A 25,351-nucleotide genomic window follows, 5' to 3' on the forward strand; every position below is an offset into this window, starting at 1 on the left:
AAATCTTCAATAATCTTTAATCAATATTTTCAAAGAAATCTACTGTGCAATTAAGCCATTCCTTTAGTCAATTTTATTCTCAAAACAGGTTTTGACACAGTAGTTGATACCCTCCAAGTAAAAAAATTCTTGTTTGCAAACCATAAAATAAAATACTGGGAAGAAACATTGGAACATAAAATACAAACTAACAGTGAGTGCTTAATTCTGTATATGAATTCCTGATAGCCAAAGTCAAAAGAAAAACATGATCAGTGACACTGAGTCTTATAATAAAAAATTAAAAAGCGAAAACAGCAGGGAAAGTAAAACATCTGGTCTTCAAAAAAAAAAAAAAAAATACATTGCATAAAGTCCTCAGTAACATTCCAACAGTAAAAGCAGCAGCAAATCTTTTAAGGCTGTTTCTCAAAGTATTCCTCCTCACTAACCTAACTAACAAGGCATAACTCAAGAGGAGAAATCATACAGGAAACTAGTGTTTTACGGTTAGTATACAAGGAAAAGCAGTCATCATCATTTACTATCTGGGTCTAACTGACTCTTAAAATATATATACATTTTAAGTCATTTCACAAAAAATGTTTGGAAGAATAGAGAGTAAAAAACAACTTTCTTGGCATTTTCAATGAGTAACAAAGCACAGCAAGCTCAAATACACACTCTAGATTTCCCACATGTGCCTGGTAGTTAAGTGACAATAAAACAAAATGAGCCACATTCTCTGAATACAACTGTTCATCAAGCATCACTAATAAATGTGGAATATACCCATTTTATAAGCCTGACTCCTGACTTTAAACACGTCTCCGTTAGGTTCAAGCTTATCATTACATCTGGTCCTTCTTCTAGTAGCTGTACTGTCAAAGCGCAATACTTGAAATTTTTAATGGCTCATAAATTGTTGAAGAACGGCCACCTTCTCTGATTTTTAATTTTCAAATCACTGTCATTTTTAGATTTATGAACATCTAGAATAATCAACCCAATTAACTTTTCATTTCTACATTACCTTCTCATCAGCTTTGCATTGCGTTGGCAAAAAAAATCCTTTAGATTTTTAAGTAAAGACAGATATATTTTTCATTTTCACCAAGAACTTTATTGAACCATGTATTCACTGTTTTGTCCCACTACCTTCCACCATTTTTCAGGCAACTTCATAATTCCATCTTCCTGAAATTTTTTATCTTTTTGAGCAAGGAACTATTCCAGATGCCTTTTACAGTCTTTCAGGGGCCTGAAATTTTTTCCATTAAGAGAATTTTGTAAAGATAGAAATAAATGGAAATCTGAAGGAGCAATGTCTGTGAGCACGGTGGATAAACCAGAACTTCCTAGCCAAGCTGTAATAGTTTTTGCCTGGTCAACAAAAAAAAAAATGAGGTCTTATTATCCTGATGGAAGATTATGCATCTTCTGTTGACAGATTCCATACACTTTCCATCCAGTGTTGTTTTCAGTTGTTCTAACTGGGAGCAGTACTCGTTGGAATTAATCGTTTGGTTCTTCTGAAGAAGCTCGTAATAGAGGACTCCATTCCAATCCCACCATATATACATCATCACCTCCTTTGGATGAAGGCAGGTCTTTGATGTGCTTGGTGGTGGTTCATTTCACTTGCCCCACAATCTCTTCTGTTCCACATTATTAAACAGTATCCACGTTTCATCGCTTGGCACAATTTGTTTAAGAACAGAACATTTTCATATGTCTCAGTAGAGAATCACATGCAAAAATATAGTCAAGAAGGTTTTTCTCACTTTACTTGTGTGGAACTCAAACGTCAAAGTGATTAACATAACCAAAGCAGGTGCAATGTCCACTTACAAGCTGTATTCAGTCAAATTTGGAGCCCAAAGGTAAGAGATGAAAGAATACCAGCACATATCCTTCAACCACACATCCAAGATTTTGTCACAAAATACTACATGATTAATTCCTCCTTGCTGAATGACTAAATGAGTAAGAATACCATATTTTCTTTTGGTCCTCAGAAATATACTGTTCAATCATCAATTTTTTGGTTAAGAAAATTCACTGAGATCATCATTCTTTTTTATTTACGAAGATTCAGTCCTGAGATTTTATTTACATGATCAACCACACCACCATCATAAGAGTCTAGAGTGCTGCTATTTGCCTCTTTGTATTTATTTTCCGATTCATGCAATAAATGTAAAATTTGTTCCTGTCAATTTTCTTCTTTGCCATTAAAAACATAAAAAATTATTAATTTCTAATTCTGTCCAATAAAAGCAGAAAGCAGACAATGAAGATGGTGTCTCCAGTCTCGGTTCATACTTCATAAAAGATGATGTAATTCTTTGGACAATACGACATGGAGACTGAGGGGTACTGCACTAGCAAAGTAAGGCCCATATGCAAGCCCAGCCCATCACCTGATGCAAGCTCTGGACGCGGAGGAGTTTTTACATGTTTAAAGGGCTGTTTAAAGAATATGTCACAGTGACCATCTGTAGCACACAAAGCCTAGAATATATACTATCTTAAGCTTTACAAAAATGTTTGCCAACCTCAGCTTCAAGAAATTCCACCATTCTTCCTTTTTATTATCATTTCAGCCTTTTCTCCCCCATAGTTGAGAATAACTAATGAATAATGAATTCCTTGGATGAAATAGCAAAATGTTTCAAAATATAGACAAAATAAGATCAGTAATATCTCCAAATGCATATTAGATTTATAAAATGATCCAATGGACTCATATGGTAACTGTAAGATAGAATGAACTTAAAAAACAGATTAAGTAAAATAAATGCTTTCTCTGTTCTTTGAAAGACCTCTACAAAAGAATAAAACTCATGAAATATCCATCTAAGAGTTACAAGTGTCCCCTAAAAGAAACTAAAAGTGAGTCCAGTAGTTAAGGTATTTTTGGTGTGCAAAGAAATGAGGACCAAAGAAAACTGTTATGGCAGAAATAAGCAAAAAAAAAAAAAAAATTAAAATTAAAAAAAAAAAAAAAAAAGAAAGAAGCAATTTACTATGAAGTGACATTTGAAATCTGACATATGCTAAAAAGCTACAGAAAAACAGCCTAATTATGCTTGTTGAAAATCCTTAGTATCAAATATAAATATTTAGAAATCACAAATATATATTCCTAAAACTTCTGCTTCATTTCTATGGATAGCTTGACAAGCCTGAAATACCATTTTTCCTGAATGCATATTTTAAGAGCTATGTGACTTCCAAAGGTTTATCAGCAATAAATCTCTTAAACCAGATAAACATGTTAATTTACCTGACACTGAAGCATGTCTAGAACCTGGATGTCTGAAATGTATTTAAACAATCACTATTTACCAAGTATCTAAAGTCCATCTCTGTGCTCTACACACTCAAAAGAACATAAGGTAAAAGATACAACATTCCCTACTCTCAAGGCACTTTCATTCTCATAAAGCAGTCACAATTACTTAACCTTTCTGAACAGGTTTCATTATCTGGGTGACTTTTAAGATACCTCCTAGAGCTGTCTTTCTATAATATAATAAAAATATAATAATCATTTCTTGAGCACCAACTATGTGCCAGACAGGCACTATTATGCATTATCTCTAATGTTCCCCAAAACACATGCACTGTAAGTATGATTATCCCCATTTTACCTGAATTCTCCTCTAAGGTTAAAGAACCTGGTCAAGACTACCCAGCTAGTAATGCACTGGGATTCAAAGAGGTCTAGTAAGCTCCAAGGCTGATGCTTATTTCTGTTAATTATCCTGTTTATACCAAATTCTGCAATATGAATTCTATACTGACCTTTACTCATTACTTACTTTACAATAAGCATTCAAGATACCAAGTCAAGAAGTAAAAGGTTCCCATTCTGGCTCTAGTTCCACTACATATGAATAGACTGATCCTAGTGGTATCATTGCAGAGAAGGCAGTGGCAACCCACTCCAGTACTCTTGCCTGGGAAATCCCATGGACGGAGGAGCCTGGCAGCCTTCGGTCCATGAGGTCACTAAGAGTCGGACATGACTGAGCAACTTCACTTTCTTTTTTCACTTTCATGCATTGGAGAAGGTAATGGTAACCCACTCCAGCGCTCTTGCCTGGAGAATCCCAGGGATGGCAGAGCCTGGTGGGCTGCCGTCTATGGGTTCGCACAGAGTCGGACATGACTGAAACAACTTAGCAGCTTAGCAGTGGTATCTTGAGGGGGCAGGGCGGGGTTGTCCTTTCTAATCCAATTTTCAATCCAATTTTAAAATGAAAACTAGAATCAGTTTAAACGTTTCTTCTTGGCAACTGAGCTAGATGCAAGAAGCCAAAGCGGTAACATTAAAATGCGGCAGCAAGCTCCAAAAGAGAACTATAAAAAAGAAAGTCAAATGATTTATTAAAAAACTCTAATTTTAACATTCCTTGAAAATTCTTTGGTGCTAAGCCTTTTTTCATGGATGTTCTTTGGTGCTAAGCCTAATTTCATGAAAGACAAAGGCTGAGCAACAGTGTAGAAGTGTGACAATTAAATGGACTGCATAACACTGACTAAACCCTACATAGAGGGAGGAGGAAAGTGCTATAAAGGGCATTACTGGGAAAACTAGCAAAACTTTAATGCAGAATACAGACAAGAGTACTGTATTAATGTTAAATTTGCTGAATTTGATCATTATACTGTGATTATAAAAGAATATCCTTGCTCTAGGAAACATATGCTGATGTATTTAAGAGTAAAGGGGTATGATATCTATAACATTTTCAAAATTTTCAGGGAAAAAATATCCAGAGAATCATAAATAAAATGTAACAAAATTAATGAATATGGCTCCTCTGTCCATGGAATTCTCCAGGCCAGAATACTAGAGTTGGTAGTTGTTTCCTTCTCCAGGGAATCTTCCCAATGCAGGATCACAACCAAGTCTCCTATACTGCAGGCAGATCTTTACTGTCTGAACCACCAGGGAAGCCCAAATGAATACAGAAGAAGAATGTAAAAAATTCTTTACACTATTCTTATAATTTTTCTCTAATTTTGAGATTATTTCAAAATACAGTTGGTTTAAATCTCTTACTGGAAATACCTATGGCTGATTCGTGTTGATGAATGGCACAAACCAACACAACATTGTAAAGCAATCATACTCCAATTAAAAATAAATTTTAAAAATCCCTACTGCAAAAAAAATGTTTTTAAGTATAAGAAATGATACTTCCAGAATATCATTCCAAACACTATCTCACAGCAGGGCCCTAGCCAAAAAAGAAAAAAGGTAAAGCCCCACCATCAGGTGCCTAGTTGAGGTGCATGAAACACAAAACACCAGCCTTCTCTCTCATCAGAGTATTCTAAAAAGCTCTACCACCTTCATTACTCTATTTTATTCCCATAAATATATAATTCCTCTTTATAGCACGGGTGAGTTAATCAGCAATTTCTTATTCTATTAAGTACAATCACATGTTAAAGTGCTAAAGACACAATATAAAACATTTCAGCTCCACGTCAGTGTTCTTGTTCTGTCTGACCTAGTGTCCTGCTCCCCACCTGCTCTTCCAATCTTGGCCTCTTCTGCTTCCCATTCTCCACATAATTCTCCACTGCAGATGCCACTGGGATTCTCCCTGACTGAGGCACTGAGCCACTTCCTCATTGTATCTTGAAACACTTTAAAATAGTTAACCTACAGAAAAAAGGAAGGTTTTAAGTTGAACTTAAGTATGTGTATGAAAGAATATGTAGACGTGACTTAAACAAACTTCAAATAGTATATGAACTCTACAAATATTTATCTTTGACAGACATATGCATATAAACACATATAAATATGCATAATATAAAATTTTTCAGTTACATATTTTCCACCTTCCAAGTTCAGAACTAAAATTTTAAATCTTAAAAGATAGTGTACTCATGTTCTTTATATAGCATGAATCAAAACTTCTTAAAGTCAACATTACATGGCATTTCATTATTCATATATTACAAGTTTTAACAAATGTTTACTACAAGTGAACACCAGCACTCAGTTGAATACTATATGAATGCTGAGGTTTTTAAGGTGCATCTTGCAGTTTAATAAGTGCTACTAAGGCTAGATACCAACTTCAGAACTCATGTAAGACATTTTAAGAAAAACCTTCCAAAAGTAATGTAAAAAATATTCAAAAAGTACTGTGAGATCTGATAATCATTATACTGTACAACTATAAATACTTACATGTATGTGGAAAGTAAATTTCTAATTCTAACTACAGATACCTTTTGGGTCAATGAGATGGACACAAATGACAAAGTAGTCCATCTCCCAAAAAACCTCATTAAGAAAATCAGAGATGCAGCCCAGTGAGAAAATCACCAGTACAACCTGGACCTGACCATGAAATGCTTCTCTGGACCAGATTCAGTCCAGAGCAAAGGTGAGCAGATAATCCTTTGTCTCTGTATTCAACTCTAAGGATGTGAAAATTCTGAATTTGGGGGAAAAAATATAATGTAGAGTATTTATAATAGATCTTTTGGCTTCCTATTATCCATATCTGACTCTCTCACATGCTACTAAGAGTTGCAATGGTGAACTTCAGTATGAAGATTATGAGAATGGAGGTAAATATCCTTAATTTAAAATAAATTACCAAAAAATAAAATAAAATAAAATAAATTACCAAAATGTGATTTTGCTTTTTCCAAAATGTGATCTTTGCCATAAAGCTTTTGTTGTCATATTCAGAATTTCACTAACTGGGCTAACATAGCAAGGAGAAGTAGAGATGACACCCTTAAAAAAATGACCAAATTCAGGTTCAGAGTTGTCAAATACAGATTTTATTTTGTCAGTATTAATTCATGGTACAGTGTAAAAACTTAACAACACGTATCATAATTCCTAGAGGAACCACTGAAAAAATACAAAGGTATAAACAAAAAATAGTGGAAGAAATATGAATTTTAAAAATACTCAATCCAAAAGACCTCCTTCCCTAAAAAGGAGGAAAAACAACTAGCAGATAAAAATTTAAACCTAACCATATCAGTAACATTAAGTACTGATGGTCTAACCACCTTATTTAAAACGCAGAGATAGTTAAGAGGTTAAAAAACAACCACACCTAACTATATACTATTTACAAGAGACAAAGATTTATGTCAAAGATAAAAATACAGAAAAACAGAGCATGTGAACACTAATCATAAGAAAGCTGGAGAAACTATATAAATTTTTGACAAAGTAGACATTAAGACATTACTTTAAGAAGTCTTTTTAAGAAGCATTACCAGAAAGACAGGGTACTTCATACTGATTAGAGGATCGATTATCAATCTTGGACACTCATAAAACAGTGGGAGGAAAAATAGAGAAGAGAGTTACGGCTTTTCTTTTTCTTGCCCCACTGCCCTCTTACTGCTCCTATTCAATATGGTGTTCAAAGGACTGGACGATGGAATAGCCAATAAAAACAAAGTGAAAGGCATAAAAACTAGAAAGCAGTAAAAAGTCTTTTTCATTGATGTTACGATTATCTATACTGAAAATTTTAGGAAACAACCAGAACTATTAATAAAGGGATTTTAGCAAGATACTCAATGTGCTACCCTTTCCTTCATCCTTCAGTATACAAAGTCAATAAACAAAAACCAATCCTATGACACCACCAAATGCTGGCAAGTATGTGGAGCAACAGGAACTCATATGCTGGTGGAAATGCTGGTGAAAATGAAAACTGGTACAGCCACGTGGAAGAGAATGTGGTAGTTTCTCATAAAACCAAACACACTCTTACCATAATATCCAGCATTCATGCTTCTTAGTATTCAAAGGAGTTGAAAATGTCTATATACACAAAAATATACACATGAATATTTATAGTAGCTTTATTCCTAACAGCCCAAATTTGAAAGCAATCAAAATAACATTCAGTAGGTGAAATGATAATCTACAGTACATCCAGACAAGGCAATATCGCATGCATGCTCAGTCATGTCTGACTCTCTGCAACCCCATGGACTGTGGCCCACCAAGCTCCTCTGTCTGCGGGACTCTCCAGGCAAGAACACTGGAGAGGGTAGCCCTGCCCTCTTCCAGGGGCTCTTCCCCACCCAGGGACTGAGCCTGCATCTCCTGCACAGGCAAGCTGATTATTTACCACTGAGCCACCTGGGAAGCCCGAATGCAGTATTACTTAGCACTAAAAAGAGAATAAGCTATCAAGTGATGAAAAGACATGAAAAAACTTTAAATGCCTATTACTAAGCAAAAGAAGCCAATCTGCATGAAAAGATTTCACTTGTATAATGCCAACTACATGACATTCTGAAACAGACAAACCTAGAGACAATTTTTAAAAAGTCAGTGGCTGCCAGTGGGGAGGCGAGGCAATATGGTACAGAGGCAGAGCACAAAAGATTTTTCAGAGCAGTGAAAATACTCTGTATGACATTATAATTATATATCTATATCCTTAAACACGTGTCCAAGCCTACAGAATGTACAGTACCAAGAGGGAACTCTAAGGTCAGCTGTGGACTTGAGGTGATTATGATGCATCAATGTAGCTTAGAAGAAAAAAAGCATTCTGGTTAATGATGCTGATAATAGGACAGACCTAAGCATGTGTGGGAGCAGGGGTCTATGAGAAATCTATGTAGCTCCCTGTCAATTTTGTTATAAACCTAAAACTGCTCTTTTAAAAAGCCTGCTTTTTTCCCTTCCTTTAAAAAAAAAAAAAAAAAACAATTGTACTTCTATGTATCAGTAATAAGGGCTTCCCTGATGGTTCAGCTGGTAAAGAATCCACCTGTAATGCAGCAGACCCTGGTTCAATTCCTGTGTTGGCAAGTTTCCCTGGAGAAGGAATAGGTCACCCACTCCAGCATTCCTGGGTTTCCCTGGTGGCTCAGACGGTAAAGAATCCACTTGCAATGTGGGAGACCTGGGTTTGATCCCTGGGTTGGGAAGATCCCCTGGGGGAGGGAATGGCAACCCACTCCAGTCTCCTTGTCTGGAGAATCCCATGGACAGAGGAGACTGGCAGGATACAGGCTAAAGCCCACGGGGTCGCAAAGAGTCAGACACAACTGAGTGACTAAGCACAGCACAGCATACCAGTAATCACTGAAAATTTAAAGTAATTTGAAGGACAAGAAAAAGCCAAAAAGGCAAACAATAAATAGATAAACTATAACCTATCAACAAAATTTAATTCTATACTACTATTTTAAACAATTAGTAAAAAAGGACCATACACTTCACATCCGTGTTTCTGAAAACCTTTTAATGCATATCATCTTTTGTTTTAAAACACATGAAAATCTCATCCTGTATTCCTACTTCAGCCCATCTAAAGACCAGTGTGTTTCTCACTCTACAGTACCTGACTGGTGGAAAAGGAGGGTTAAAAAAGAGAGAGAGAGGAGAAGATTAAACAGTAAATACTTTTTAACACATCAAAGTTTCATAAAAATTTTCCATATGAAATAATATTAAGTGAAAATGGCAGAAAATAGTAGTTATAAACATACGAACTATATATACATATGAAACAATGCATAGGAATGTGAATGTAGGATTCTCCTTAAATTTACTTTGGGAAGTGAAAAGATCTATATCATTTAGAATAGTGAATAAAAATCTGGGTATCTAGATTCTAATCCCTGCTCAATTTTAGAAACTCTCTGAAACTTTCTAGATCTCAAGTGTCTCAACAGTAAATTTAAGGGTTGGATGAAATTATTTCTAGGACCTTCTGTTCTAAAATTCCATGGCTTATTCTCTTATTATACTTGGCAAGGATATGCTGTTAGTTTTCTGTAGTACCAACTACCTTTCTTATGATTCTCTAACAACTGCCAAGACAATAATGATCCATTATCCACACTCAGTACATTTTTTCCAGGCCTCCTACACATTTATTTAAAAGGCCATTTTAATCCAGGAATTCAGTTCCACTTGTAGGTGTTTCTTCTACAGAATTACAGTGCTCAGAAATATGTACAAAAACATATGTAAGAATATTTATTGTAGCATTGCTATAAACAATTTTTTAAAAATGGAAATAATCCAAATTTCCATCAATGAGGATTCAGTTCAGTTCAGTCGCTCAGTTGTGTCCGACTCTTTGTGACCCCATGGACTGTGTAAGTAATCCTTTGATTAGTTAAATATTCATTTTGGTACTGCATAACATACAATTGTTTGAAAGAGGTACATCTACACAAACTGCCTAAAAGTTAACAATATTTCTAACTGAAATATTTAATTTCTCTGACATCCAGTCTCTTGAAAGCCAGAGGCTAATAATATCCACCTCTAAACGTTGTTGTTAAAGAATAACGAGATAATACACGTGAAAGCGTAGCACAATGCACTGTACGAGCAGATATTCAATGTTACCCTTTTCTTCATTCTTTCAACATCATAAAATCTTCCTAATTGGCTGCTCTGGCTCTAATCTCAACAAAATTTTCCAAGCCATCCCAGACAATGACTTGCCTAAAACACCATTTTTTAAAGTATCATTCTCCTGCTCAAACACTTGCCTACTGGAGGAAAAAAAAATGAAAACCCCACATGGTACAAGCATTGCAAAAGAGCTTCACTTTACCTGTAAACCTGACTCGCACCCCCATCTGAGACTTCCCAAATAGCAGTCTATCGTGCTACCTTAAAAGTCTCCTGCTCACTGTCACTTGAGGGTGTGGTGTGCACTACCGCTTGCATAACTTTGCTGACTTCCATAGGCAATCAACTTCCCATCCTCTCACCTCCATCCCAACCAAATCTAGTCATGCTTCAAGCTCATGCTCCAGGCTAATCTTCCACTGAGCCATTTTCAATTATCTCAGGTCACTAATCTGCTTCCTATGAACACTGTCTTGGAGTGGTTTCTAACATTCACACACAGATATGGAGACCCTAAACGAAAGCAGTCATCAATTTGAAGTGTATGTGCTAAGGATGAAGTAGATATACAACAAAGTTTTTACATAAGTATTTTTCTTCTGTAATTTAATGGAAATGTCTAAAGCAATTTCTAGTACACTTCCCAAGTTTTTAATAATTAAAAATTATAATACAGCAAAAGACCTATAGTGCCTATAGCTACCTACTTTTAAAAATCTAAGTTCAACACAAATTTTATGTTTGTCAATACTCCCTTTTATGTGCTGATCTGAGTTTGCATATAATTCCTATAAACCAAACAATTTCTTTATGTAATACTCCCAGTATTTCATAATTTTTACTAAATTTTTAATTCAATGTTTCTTCTACATTAAACACCAAGCACAGTGTATCTAAAGATAAAAACTGCAAGAGCGATTTAAACTTTCCCAATTTTCTAACCACCAAACTGTATTCCCAAAGCTTGTGCCTTTTATTTATTTACTATTTTAAGGATTTCTAGATCCCATGAAAGAAGAAAGAAGGGCAGTTTCTTCTCGTTTAATATCAAACCTTCCCTTCTACATTTTAATAGTCCCATACTAATTCTCAATCATTATCTCAGATTGTTCCAGCATCAGCCTAAAAAATGTATTCATTGTATAAACTCCTTTTCAGAACCCAAGAGTTACAAAGAATCTTCTATCAAAATAAAACTCACATTAACTGGTTTTAAGATCCCCTACCCACTGAAATTCTCTCAACAGAGCCCTCTGCTCCTCACCTTCTCCAACCAAAATCTTTCAATGCAAAATTAAGAAATCTGTTCATCATCCAGAAGAGAACCACAAACACTACCAAAGTTTAACATGAAATATGCTTCATTTGAACTATCCTCCCTACTCCAAAAAATTCTGCTATTTTCCCTAATAAATTCTCAGTTCAATCACAATTGCCTAAAGTTACTTCAGTAAGTCTCTCTTCCACCCTGCTGTGCTAATTAGCTAGATTTGCTCAATGTAATAAAGTTTATAAAAGACATCTCAAAGCATCAAAAAGAGAAATCCATTACAAGTCCACCTATTCTTAAATTGCAGTAATACACATTTCCCAAATATAAAAAGTCTAATCTTTTCTGCATAAATTAAGAATTCTAATATTTTAAACACCCAAAAAGTACTTTTCCAAACATACTAGCAAAGAACCACCACAGCATTTTATCATTTGTCTAATGCTAATAATCACTCAGTTCAGTTCAGTGACTCAGTCGTGTCTGATTCTGTGTGACCCCATGAACTGCAGCACGCCAGGATTCCCTGTCCATCACCAACTCCCGGAGTTTACCCAAACTCATGTCCATCTAGTCAGTGATGCCATCCAACCATTTCATCCTCTGATGCCCCCTTCTCCTCCCACCTTCAATCTTTCCTAGCGTCAGGGTCTTTTCAAATGAGTCAGTTCTTCACATCAGGTGCCCGAAGTATTGGAGTTTCAGCTTCAACATCAGTCCTTTCAATGAATATTCAGGACTGATTTCCTTTAGGATAGATTGGCTGGATCTCTTTGCAGGCCAAGGGACTCTCAAGAGTCTTCTCCAATACCAGAGTTCAAAAGCATCAATTCTTTGGGGCTCAGCTTTTTTTACCGTCCAACTCTCACGTCCATACATGACTACTGGAAAAACAATAGCCTTGACTAGACGGACCAAAGTAATGTCTCTGCTTTTTAATATACTGTGTAGGTTGGTCATAGCTTTTCTTCCAAGGAGCAAGTGTGTTTTCCTTTCATGGCTGCAGTCACAGTCTGCCGTCAGTTTGGAGCCCAAGAAAATAGTCTTTTCTCACTGTTTTCATTGTTTCCCCATCTATTTGCCAAGTGATGGGACTGATGCCATGACCTTAGTTTTCTGAATGTTGAGTTTTAAGCTAACTTTTTCACTCTCCTCTTTCACTTTCATCAAGAGGCTCTTTAGTTCTTCACTTTCTGCCATAAAGGTGGTATCATCTGCATATCTGAGGTTATTGATATTTCTCCCAGCAATCTTGAATCCAGCTTGTGCTTCATCCAGCCCAGCATTCTGCATGATGTACTCTGCAAATAAGTTAAATAAGCAGGGTGACAATATACAGCCTTTGATGTACTCCTTTCCGGTACAGTTGGAATCAGCCTGTTGTTCCATGTCCAGTTCTAACTGTTCCTTCTTGACCTGCATACAAATTTCTCAGGAGGCATGTCACGTGGTCTGGTATTTCCATCTCTTTAAGAATTTTCCAGCTTGTTGTGATCCACACAGTCAAAGGTTTTGGCGTAGTCAGTAAAGCAAAAGTAGTTGTTTCTCTGGAACTCTCCTTGCTTTTTCGATTATCCAACGGATGTCGGCAATTTGACCTCTGGTTCCTCTGCCTTTTCTAAATCCAGCTTGAACACCTGGAAGTTCACAGTTCATGTACTGTTGAAGCTTGTTCATGTACTGGCTTGGACAATTTTGAGCATTACTTTGCTAGTGTGTGAGATGAGTGCAATTGTGCGATAGTTTGAACATTCTTTGGCATTGCCTTTCTTTGGGATTGGATGAAGACTGACCTTTCCACAAGAGACTGCCCCAAACTTGCCCGTGTGTCCAGGAGTCTCTGGTGGAGGCGTGGGTCAGCGGTGGCCGCTGCAGGGTCGGGGCACTGAGTGCAGCAGTGTGTGCATGGGACCTTTTGAATGAGGTCGCCATGATCTTCATCACCTCCACCATATTTGGTCTCAAGTCAAACAACAGGGAGGGAACACAGCCCCACTCATGAACAGAAAATTGGATTAAAGATTTACTGAGCATGGCCCCGCCAGTCAGAACAAGACCCAGTTTCCCCCAGTCAGTCTCTCCCATCAGGAAGCTTCCATAAGCCTCTTATCCTTCTCCATCAGAGGGCAGACACAATGAAAACCACAATCACAGAAAACTAACCAAACTGATCACAGTGACCACAGCCTTGTCTAACTCAATGAAACTATAATAATCACTAAGTATATATTTTAAGTTGCTTTATTTCTCTTTAATAAAGCATTCTGCTTTACTCAGTACAAATATTGCCTTGAAATTTCATTCTGTTTTCATAACTAAAACTATCAAAAGCCATGTTATAGTTTTGGAAATGATGAGAAATAATTTATTTTTTAAAAGACAGGAGAGTAAAAGAACTATTTTTATTATCAAAATGGAAATAAATCCATTTTCCTGAAATGGATTAGGTATTAATTTCAGATTGTGCTACCAGTCCATTCTGAAGGAGATCAGCCCTGGGATTTCTTTGGAAGGAATGATGCTAAAACTGAAACTCCAGTACTTTGGCCACCTCATGCGAAGAGTTGACTCATTGGAAAAGACTCTGATGCTGGGAGGGACTGGTGGCAGGAGGAGAAGGGGACGACCGAGGAGGAGATGGCTGGATGGCATCACGGACTCGATGGACGTGAATCTGAGTGAACTCCGGGAGTTGGTGATGGACAGGGAGGCCCGGCGTGCTGCGATTCATGGGGTCGCAAAGAGTCGGACAGGACTGAGAGACTGAACTGAACTGTATTTTGGACTGTTTAATTTCACAAGAGAAATCATAATGTCACTAATTACTATTGTTAAGGTTTTGGTTAAAGCAATTATATTAACTAATTTTTGATTGCTGGATTTTCTCTAGACTGGATGAGATAGCACAATAAGGAAATGTCTGGGTTTTTATGATCTCTGAATATATGTCCCCTGCCCCTCAAACTTTTGTGTGTCACAAGAGAAAAGGGGGAAAGATAGCCGAAGGCAATAAAAGCATGAGAGGAGAAAGCAATTTTCACTATTCGCAAGGCATCTCCTTCAGGGAATATAGTGATGATCATAAATGAAAGAGACACTGAACCCCTTTCCAACTCAAAATGCTGGCACAGAGCAAAGAGAAGCAAGGGTAAGGTGACGACAACCGACCATTTATTAATAATTAGTATCTCTTCAAAACCAACCATGGATCCTGGTGTACTAGATGATGGCCAATGTTAACCTTAGGCAATGCGTGAATCTGGGTACAAAGTCAGTCTGCATTTTCCAGCTATGCCAAGGTTAACAGTCGGTTGACTACTAGCCTATTGCTATACAAACAAACCCCGCCTCTTTATTTAAGGCATTGCTACCATGTAGGAAATGGCAACCCACTCCTATATTCTTGCCTGGGAAATCCCATGGACAAAGGGGCCTGGGAGGCTACAGTCCCTGGGGCCATAAAAAGCTGTACACACCTGACGCGCACACACACATGCACGCGCACACACACGCACGCACGCACAGACACACACACACACACACGCACCAAGTTCCAAAGGCTCTTCACACCCAAACCAAAACTGTTCTCTCTCTCTTGCCCCAAGTTAGCTGCTTCTCCCCTTAGGCTGCTTATTACTATTAACATTTACCAGTATCCATGTAATCTTCTAGCATGTTTTCCAACTAGTGATTTGTTTAAACAAACGATATAATAGTATCTATTTCCATTTCTCTTTCCTTTTTAAATCAATACATATTTGTACAAACAAATATAAATATTCACTAGTTTATGCTTTACTTTAAAATGGAGCAGTTTGAGAGCTCCCAAGTGAGACGAATGCAGAAAAATGTCATTACTTCCTCTTTTTAACAAAAGGCGTTGGAATGGTTAGATATGCACTTGCAAAAAAAAAAATTGAACTTCAATCTGTACTTTCCACTAAATACAGAAATTTATTCAAGTTGAATCCCAGATATAAACGTAAAATCTAAAACTAAAAACATCTAGGAAAAAATTTTTATAACCTCACATTAGGCAAAGATTTCTTAGAGGCAACACCAAAACCACAATCCAGAAAAGAAAAAATTGAAAAACTTTACCAAAATTAAAAACATGATGCTCTATGTAAATCAATTATACTTCAATCAAGTAAATCTTTTAAAAAGATGCAAAGGAACAAATCATTAAATATCTGTAAACAAAACAAACGAAAAAACAACTTATGCTGTAAAGAGATAAACCAAAACCAGGAAAAAAATTTCAACTCATATCTCATAAATAACTTGTGTCAAGAATATACACAGAACTCTCAAAACTCAATAATATGAAAACCCATCTAAAAAAAGACAAAAACAGATTTGAACAAACACTTCAAGGAAGATAGAGAGCGAGCAAATAAGCACTTGAAAAAATGCTCATATCACCAGTCATCAAGGAAATGCAAACTTAAAACCTAACAGGATACCATTATACAACTATTCAGTTCAGTTCAGTTCAGTCACTCAGTAGTGTCCAACCCTGTGCAACCCCATGAATCGCAGCATGCCAGGCCTCCCTGTCCATACCAACTCCCGGAGTTTACCCAAACTCATGTCCATGGAGTTGGGTGCTGCCATCCAGCCATCTCATCCTCCGTCGTCCCCTTCTCCTCCTGGCCCCAGTCCCTCCCAGCATCAGAGTCTTTTCCAATGAGTCAACTCTTCTCATGAGATGGCCAAATCATTGTAGTTTCAGCTTCAGCATCAGTCCTTCCAATGAACACCCAGGACTGATCTCCTTTAGGATGGACTGGTTGGATCTCCTTGCAGTCCAAGGGACTCTCAAGAGTCTTCTCCAACACCACAGTTCAAAAGCATCAATTCTTCAGCGCTCAGCTTTCTTCACAGTCCAACTCTCACATCCATACACGACCAGTGGAAAAACCATAGCCTTGACTAGCTGGACCTTTGTTGGCAAAGTAATGTCTCTGCTTTTTAATATGCTATCTAGGTTGGTCATAACTTTCCTTCCAAGGAGTAAGCGTCTTTTAATTTCATGGCTGCGATCACCATCTGCAGTGATTTTGGAGCCCAAAAAAATAGAAGGCCTAACAGTGATCATGTGTGGGCAAGGCCAGGGATGAACTAGAACTTTCAAACACTACAGACTGAAATGTTGCAAAACAGTCTGGCAGTTTCTTAAAAGGTTAGCACAGAAGTACCCTATGATCCAGTCATTCCACTCCTAGGTATTTATCTGTATTGTATTGTGTGTACACACTCAGTTGTGTCCAACTCTTTGCCACCCCATAGACTGTAGCCCACCAGGCTCCTCTCTCCATGGAATTCTTCAGTCAAGAATATCAGAGTGGGTTGCCATTTCCTATTCCAAGGGATCTTCCTGACCCAAGGATCGAACCTGCACCTCTTGCATCTCTGGCACTGGCAGGCAGATTCTTTACCACTGAGCCACCTGGCTAACAGAAATGAATCCATATGTCCATACAGACATACACAAATGTTCACAGCAGTTTTACTTTTATGAGCCAAAAACTGAAACAATCCAAATGTCCATCAACAAGTGAATGGATACACAATGGTGGTATGCCACACAACTACCCAGCAATAAATAGCAATGAATTACTATTGTGGCGAGTTACTCCATAACGTGGATGACTGAAAAAGTCATTGTCCTGACTTAAAGAAGTCTAGAAAATGCAAACATTACAGTGACAGAAAGCAGATCAGTAGTTTCCTGGGGTAGTGGGGGAGATAGGAGGGGATTACAAAGGAGCACTAAGAAACTTTTAGGGGTGATGGATATATTCATTACCTTGATTGTGGTAATGGTTTTACAGGTGTAAACATATCAAAATTGATCAAAAGGTACACTTTAAATATGCAGGTTAGCTTAACTGTGTGTGTGCTCAATCACATCCAACACTTAGCACCCCCCCAGACTGTAATCCGCCAGGCTTCTCTGTCCATGGGATTCTCCTGGCAAGAATACTGAAGTGCTTTTATACATCTTAAATTTGCCATAATGACAAGTTTTAAAAATAAAGATACCTTACTGAATTTACTTTGTAACTTTCATATGTACATAGATATAAATATCCAAATAAATAAACTAGCTTAGGCCAAATTTCCTCTTTTATATTTTCCTCATCCCTTTTGATAAAGAGGTTATATTAGCTTCAAAATCTAAACTGGGTGACTCTACCTCTTTTCCTATTCTCTCACACATTTATATAAGATATAAACAATCTGTTTCATAAAGGTGTAACTGAACTTTTTAACCCTTTCAGTCCGAGAGTGGTATGTAGAAGGGAAAGGTATATTTTTAATTTCTTTTTTGATATTTTATCTCATCATGATTTAAATTTGAGTCAGTTTTGTTTAGTGTATTTTTCTAGAATATAGCCAATTTTATATGTTCCTTTGCTGTTCTCAAATGTACTGGCATAAAATTTCTTGTAAATTTTACTAAACTGTATTACAGTTATAGTTATGTCTCCATTTTCACATTTTCAAAAACACTGTGTGTTCTTTTTCCTAAATATACCTTTCAGTAGCTCATTATTTGTCTTTTCAAAGGATCCAATTTTTATTTCATTAAGTCCCTCCACTGTTCCTTTGCTTTCTGTTATTAATTTCTGTTCTTTAGCATTACCACTTTTGCATCTACTTCCTTAGTTTGCTTAAATACTTAGCCCACTCATTTCCATCTCTTTTCAAATACACCCATTTAAGCCTATGAGTTCATCTTTTCAGTATTACCTTGAAGAAGAAGGACTCACCCAGTTATGTCCGACTCTTTGTGACCCCATAGACTATACAGTCTGTGGAATTCTCCAGGCCAGAATACTGGAGTGGGTAGCCATTCCCTTCTCCAGGGGATCTTCCCAACCCAGGGATTGAACCCAGGTCTCTCGCATTGCAGGCGGATTCTTCACCAGCTGAGCCACAAGGGATGTGATGTTTTATTCTGTAGAGGCCTGGCATGCTACAATCCATGGGGTTGCAAAGAGTCGGACACAACAGAGCGACTGAACTGACTGTATAATTTTAATTTCCACAGTTATTTCTTCTGCAACCCACTTAACTACTTTAAAATATTTTTAAATTTCTAAACATGACAATGCTTTATCTTTTGATTTGTAATTAGACTGCACTGTGGGCTGCACAGTGATAATCTCCCATTAGCTACAATCATGACTTGCTATAAGGTCAAATTTCATAAACGTTCTGTGTACTTAAAAAATGTGTATGATCTAATTATTAGTTTCAGGGTTCTACAGCATCCCAAGATTGTTAATTCTTTATTTAAATTTTCATTCCTTACTATTTTATTTACTTGATGTATTAATTATTGAGAAGTGTGTTAAAAATACTGATTATAAAGTTCTCTATATTTGAGGTTATCTTTTATATTATACACAAATTCATGACATTTACCTTTTCCTAGAAATATTTGTCTTCCTAGTGATAATCTCATTCTTAAGGAATGAACCTCTTATTCCTTGATAATGCTTTTGCATTAGTCTCATTTTTCTTAAACACATCTATGACAGCTTCAGGGAAGTAGGGGTCCTTGCATTAGAATGTTTTAGATGCATTATTGATAAACATCACTATAATTATCTGTTTGCTATCTTTAAGAGAAATCCCATCCCAGAGTCTCCATGCTTTCTCTGGTAAGTTTATTCTGTTTACATTTATTTTGATAACTGATATATATGAAATAATTCCCACAGCTTTGTTTTCAATATACCATGCATTTTCTTTTTCTTTCCTTTTTTTAAGTTTTCCTTACAATTTTAACAGAACTACTTAAAAGTAGAATCAATTTTATTACTCTTTCTAAACAATAGGACCTCAGAAAGCTTACTCAGACTACTATCTCCTTCAATTCTTATGCATTTATTTACTGTATTGTTTTATATAATCAAACTGTCCCAATTTGTCTATATGTTTACCAATTTCTTTGCTAACTTTGAGTCTTTCATCCTCTTCTACACTCTGGATTCAGCTCCCTTCCATCAAAGTTCAGCTACCTTCGGCAGTTCTTTCAGCAACAGTCTGTCAGTAGCAAACTCTCCATCTCCACCTGAAAACATTCATTTCTCCTTCACTGTACACTGACAATAACCAATGAGGGTTATGTCATTTTTCCTCGGCACTTTGAAATACTAGAGATTTTTTACATTCATTCATGCTGTTGATAAATCTGCTAAACTAACTGCTGTTCAGTTACAAGTGACTTGTCTTCTCTCTCTGGTTCCTTTATTAGTTTCTCTATATATTTACCATCCAGTGATTTCACTACAGAGTACTAAGTTGTCCATATTTTTTCCTACTTATAGAGTGTCTATTTTTAGGCACAGTCACAGAGGGTGATTTTAGAAAGACCATTTTCTTAATTTTCCCAAAGAGTTTTCAAAATCAATACCACACTATAAGAGGCATTAATTTACTACGTACAGTGGATGTCCTAGGACAATGACTGTCAAACTTTAGAAGGCAACAGAAACACCTAGGACACCTACTGAAAAACTTGGACTCCAGCCAAGTCTTCTGATTCGGTAAGTCTGGGGTCCTACCACGTATCCCCATTTCCAACAAGTTTCCAGGCTGATGCTGCTGGTAAGGGAATCATGCTTTAAGAACCACTTCCTTAGGGATTAGGAATAATTATCTCAGAGAACTCTCACTCAGAAGGACTGCAGGAATTTGCTGTTTCTTAAATCTAGAGGATAGTCTTTACCGTCAATCTAAACCATGTTTAGCTGTAAATATTACCATTTCCCATTTATCCTCATAGAAATTCAACTATATAAATAACAGCAGCTAACAGTTCATCATCTGACCAGAAATGCTCCAGTTCATTATTCATAGTCCTCAAGGTAAAAACAGAATTTGACCCTATCATTCCCCTACTCAATTGTTTACTGGCTCCTCTACAACTACAGGGACAAGCCTTTATGAGGGAGAGACACATGGGCTTCAGAATACATGCAAATTTTTTAGTGTTTACACTATGCTTATATTACACATACTTTTTTGACACTATTCAATAGGTCTATGATCAAAGCATGTTAAAACTCGCTAACCTATTAAATTCAAATGAGTCAGTGTGATTCAAAAGCTTTTCAGCCTTTCATGACCCATGCCTGCAGCCTATGCCCCATGCCTTGTGCCATTCTGAGCACACCACGATTTCAAACTTTTATCATTATATCCATATTACCTCCACCTAGAAAAGAATGCCCAATAGGCCTCTCATAGGCCTGACAAACACCTACTCATCTTCTCAAAAGGTTTATTATCACCTCCGCCCAGAAATTTTCCCCAACCTACTAAGGGTTGCCTACTTAGTTGCTCCCTTTACCGATTCTCTCAGGACTTTGTACAAACATACACAACTACTTTTCAACCTTCTAAATAATGGTCCAAACATGTTGTCTAAAATGCGACTTTTCCTTAGACTCTATAGACTATTTCTAGAAGAAGATATATTTATAATCTAAGACTTTCCATGTTCCTTTTCATCTAGACTTTCAAAGGAACTAGACATCCATTGGGAGTAAATGTACCTAGTTCTATTTTCAGTTTCTATACAAAATACCTCAAGCATGTAAATAAGATTTGTCCCTCTAAGATCTAGCATCTGTAATGTCAATAAAACCAACACAACATTGAAGGAGTAATCAAATCTAAGAATTCAAAAATCTTCATAGAAAAAAAGGACTCTCATATTTCCTACACAAGTCTACTCGGTTTACCTGTTTAAACACTGATGTATATATACTACAAATTTGAGAAGATTCCTCTCATTATTCATTAAACACCCTCTCGTTCAAAAATATCTCTTTATAAAGGTATACACCATATAAAAAGAATCACAGTGACTGGTTCTCTCCAGGGACAAAGGATGAGAGTATGAGGTCCCTTCACTTACCATTTCTCAAATGTATATCATCCGATTTTTTTTTTAAACAATGTTACATATTACCTTAACAATCAGAAAAATATAATGAAAAGTGAAAAAAGCCATATTCTATGCTATGCTATTTAAGAAAAAAGTTTAACTATGAAACTATTTTAATATATTATTCTTACCAGATTTAAGACCTGAAATTTTGAAGATGGCACTTGGTTTCCCATTCGTGACAAATCCTAGGAGTTGCCATACTGGCATTCCATTTGAATCAGGATAGGAAAAGTAGACTGAGCCTCCCATTCCTTCAGGAAATGGGATTGTTCCCAGCATAAAAACCACAACATGGTTGATATTTTCATAATCAGGCAAGTCAAAAACAAATTTATCCTCTGCCACTTGCTGTGCAGCTGTTTGCACCTAGAAAATAAGAAACTCACCTTAGTGCAATAGTTTGATAAGTTACTAAAGCCCTTTTAGTGTTGCTGTAAGCTCTGTTAAAAGATACAGTTGACTACTGTCATCATGTCATGCCTAACACAGGGTGAATCTGATACCCTAATTATGGAATTACCAAATACACCAGAGAGTGCTAACTTTAATAGAAAACCTAAAAACATGTATCTAGGCTGAAAATGATTTAATGAATGCAATCTTTTAAAAACATGACTAAATTATTTGAGAAGTGCCCAAGAAAAGACTTTACTTACATAATAAATCACTACAGCTTCAAAATGTTATAAAAATAAAACACCACACCATGAAAGCCTTATCTTCTAGTCTGAAGGTAAAGAAACTCCAGGTAATTAAAATGAGTAAGCAATCCAGAAGTTGTTACTGTCAATCCTCATTATTTGCAGATTCCCTATTTGTCATTTTGCCTACTCACTAAAATATATTTGTAACCCCCAAATTACTAACCTTCAGTTTAAATACAGAGAATAAAACAAAGGAAGAAAGAACATAAACCCAACTGCCCATATTAGTATTAAATTCAACTTTATCGGGTTTTGGCATGCACACAATCTTAAAGGCATGTAAAATCATGGTATGTACAAATCCTCAAGCAAAATAAACATTCCTTAATGTCAGTTCTGTCAAAAGCACCAGACATTCTGTTAATTTGTACTGTGACACTCCTCAACCCGAGGTAAAAAAGGACCTCTTTTACTTAAGAAAAGTTTTCAAGGAATGAAAATTGACTTCCTAGTTTTAGATTAGATGGACTTTTTAGTAAAATAATATTGTTAAGTACTGAGGTACTCTAGGTCTCTCTGCCCTTTATTTCTATTAACATGTTCAAATACTGCAGAATTAAGAGTCAAACGCTGTGAAAAAATGTTGCCATCAACGAACCCCTCCTGGATATCCATTACAGAGATGAGGTATTAGGTAAATAGACAAAGGCAGTGCTGTAACTAAATTCCCTGCAAATTAGTTAACAACACGAATTCCATAGGGCCTTTCTATTCTTCAGAAAAACACATTTTAAAAGTCATTCATTAATGAAATTCATCTGAGTTCCGCGGGTGGGCATGTCATTTTTCCTATCAGGGGCAGGTGCAATCCAAACTTCTCACCAGTATTATCTACTACCAGCGCCAAAAGGCACCTCTCAGCCATTTAAGGGACAGAAAAATGTTCTGATAGCCATCTCCAATTTATCTCTCTAGTTCCTTACACTGTGTACAGACTACACTGTTTAAAACAAATTGATGAAAAACTTAACAGAGAAGCTGCAACATTTAACAAAGCAGGGAGAAAACATAAAAAGAACTCTTGGTTAAAAAAGAATCAGGTCTGAAATGAATCTGAATGGTTTCTACGGAGGCAAGCAAGATTCACCCTCCAGATTCCCCCTCAACAATTCCAGGTACTTATCTTATTTACCTAACAATTCATCAAGGAAGGCACTGTCTCTCTCTCTCTTTTTGGGGTAATCTCTTTTTTAACCTATAAGGAAACTCGCTGCTCACATCATTTTGGAGTCATCACAGGCACGGCTCCCGATTAAGTTTCACGAATTTCTACCAATCAACTTCAAATTACGTTAAGCCTATTTTTATTAGAGCCCTTCCAAAGGGACCCAGAAGTTAAGCACTGACCGAGCATCTTAACCTTCGACAGGCTGCATGCTACAGGCTACATGCTACAGATCAAATGCCAGTATTTACCTCGAATTCCCTTTCTGAGCTCAGGCGAGTATTTATACTGCAAAATGAAAATGAGAAGCACCACCTCACGAGTTACGGCTTAAGTTTGCGGTGCCAAACAAGCGCTACGAAGAAGGCTGAGATGAAGCGCAGTGAACAAAAGGCGTGCGCTGCCTAGGGTAAGGCACACTCACGAAGCGGCAGTGAATACTGGGACTACCATCAAGAGCGCTGGGGGCAAAGAAGAGCGCAAACCCAGCCCCCACGCTCACGCTCTCCGCCGGAAAGCAGACGGAAGGGGTCTTCCCCGAACCCGGCGCACTCGCCCCCACTCCCCGTGGCCTCGCCCTTGGGGTGTCGCCCCCTTCCTAAGACCATCCGACCCTTTCCTCACCAGCCTCCCCGCCACCAAGCAGCCGAACATGGCGGCGGCGACTCCGCTCGGCCGGCAGGGACCCGAGGCCGAGGACTAAAAGTTCTGGGGCTACTGCCGTGGTCGAGCCCAAGAACCTTCCAGAACGTGGAGTAGGCCTCCTGCACCTCCACTACATAGTGACGAGACGAGAGGCAGGAACGCCTTCTGCCTCCGCGACCTCTGACCCCCGCTTCCTAACCAGCGCGCCTCTCAGGCGACGAGTACTTCCGGGGCGTTAGGCAGGTGGGCCGTTTCCAGCTAAGACTACAAGTCCCGGAAAGCCCTGCGTGGGCTTCCAGGAAGGGAGAGCGGAGGATTTGCCCTTCGGATTGGTAGTCCGCACTCAAATGACCGGTTGCAAAGCAGGCTGGAGGTGTTGCTCACTTTTGTATAACATTTCAGCGATTACATTGCGCTTTTACAATCATTTCCCTGGATCTTTACAAAAACCGTGTGAGTTGGTTATTATTATCTGCATTTTGTGGGCGAGGAAATTGCCCAGAGTGACCAGCCCCAAATCTTCACACAGTACTCAGGGATGGAGTTTAAATCCAAGTCCTGATTCAAATCCGAGTTTCTGCTATCAGTCAGTCAGTTCAGTTGCTCAGTTGTGTCCGACTCTTTGCCACCCCATAGACTGCAGCACATCAGGACTCCCTGTCCATCACCAACTCCCGGAGCTTACACAAACTCAGGTCCATCGAGTCGGTGATGCCATCCAACCATCTCATCCTGTGTCATCCCCTTCTCCCACCTTCATTCTTTCCCAGCATCAGGGTCTTTTCCAATGCGTCAGTTCTTCTCATCAAGCGGCCAAAGTATTGGAGTTTCAGCTTCAGCATCAGTCCTTCCAATGAATATTCAAGACTGATTTCCTTTAGGATGGACTGGTTGGATCTCCTTGCAATCCAAGGGACTCTCGAGAGTCTTCTCCAACACCACAGTTCAAAAGCATCGATTCTTCGGGGCTCAGCTTTCTTTATAGTCTAACTCTCACATCCATACATGATTACTGGAAAACCATAGCTTTGACTAGAAGGACCATTGTTGGCAACCTCTTGATAAATCTTTCTGCTATATGTTAGCCGAAAATTACTGGGTTTTAATCAGCTGTTTTGAACTTACTGACAATTTTATTGTAATTCTTTACAACTTCACTTGGCTCCTCCATTTATTTGCTGTAAAAAAAAAATTGTAAGCAAGTTGTATAGTAATA

The 25,351-nt window shown here is 37.5% G+C and overlaps 1 protein-coding gene across 2 annotated transcripts in view; it reads right to left on the bottom strand.

Moving 5' to 3' along the window:
- HIKESHI (heat shock protein nuclear import factor hikeshi) overlaps positions 1-24,385 on the bottom strand; it is a 36,235-nt gene extending 11,850 nt beyond the window's left edge. The window contains exons 1-3 of one of the 2 annotated variants that reach the window (XM_040255511.1): positions 24,115-24,363; positions 21,750-21,987; positions 5,527-5,662 (exon numbers count right to left, since the gene is read on the bottom strand). In XM_040255511.1, the coding sequence (XP_040111445.1) occupies positions 5,527-5,662; positions 21,750-21,794 (181 nt within the window). In that variant the 5' untranslated portion in view covers positions 21,795-21,987; positions 24,115-24,363. Of the gene's footprint in view, positions 1-5,526; positions 5,663-21,749; positions 21,988-24,114 lie in introns of both variants that reach the window. The other variant, XM_040255510.1, reaches the window with a different exon arrangement.
- Between the last annotated feature and the right edge of the window lie 966 nt (positions 24,386-25,351).

This window comes from Oryx dammah, unplaced genomic scaffold, assembly GCF_014754425.2.
Source record: "Oryx dammah isolate SB20612 unplaced genomic scaffold, SCBI_Odam_1.1 HiC_scaffold_15, whole genome shotgun sequence".
NCBI classification, from domain to species: Eukaryota; Metazoa; Chordata; class Mammalia; order Artiodactyla; family Bovidae; genus Oryx; species Oryx dammah.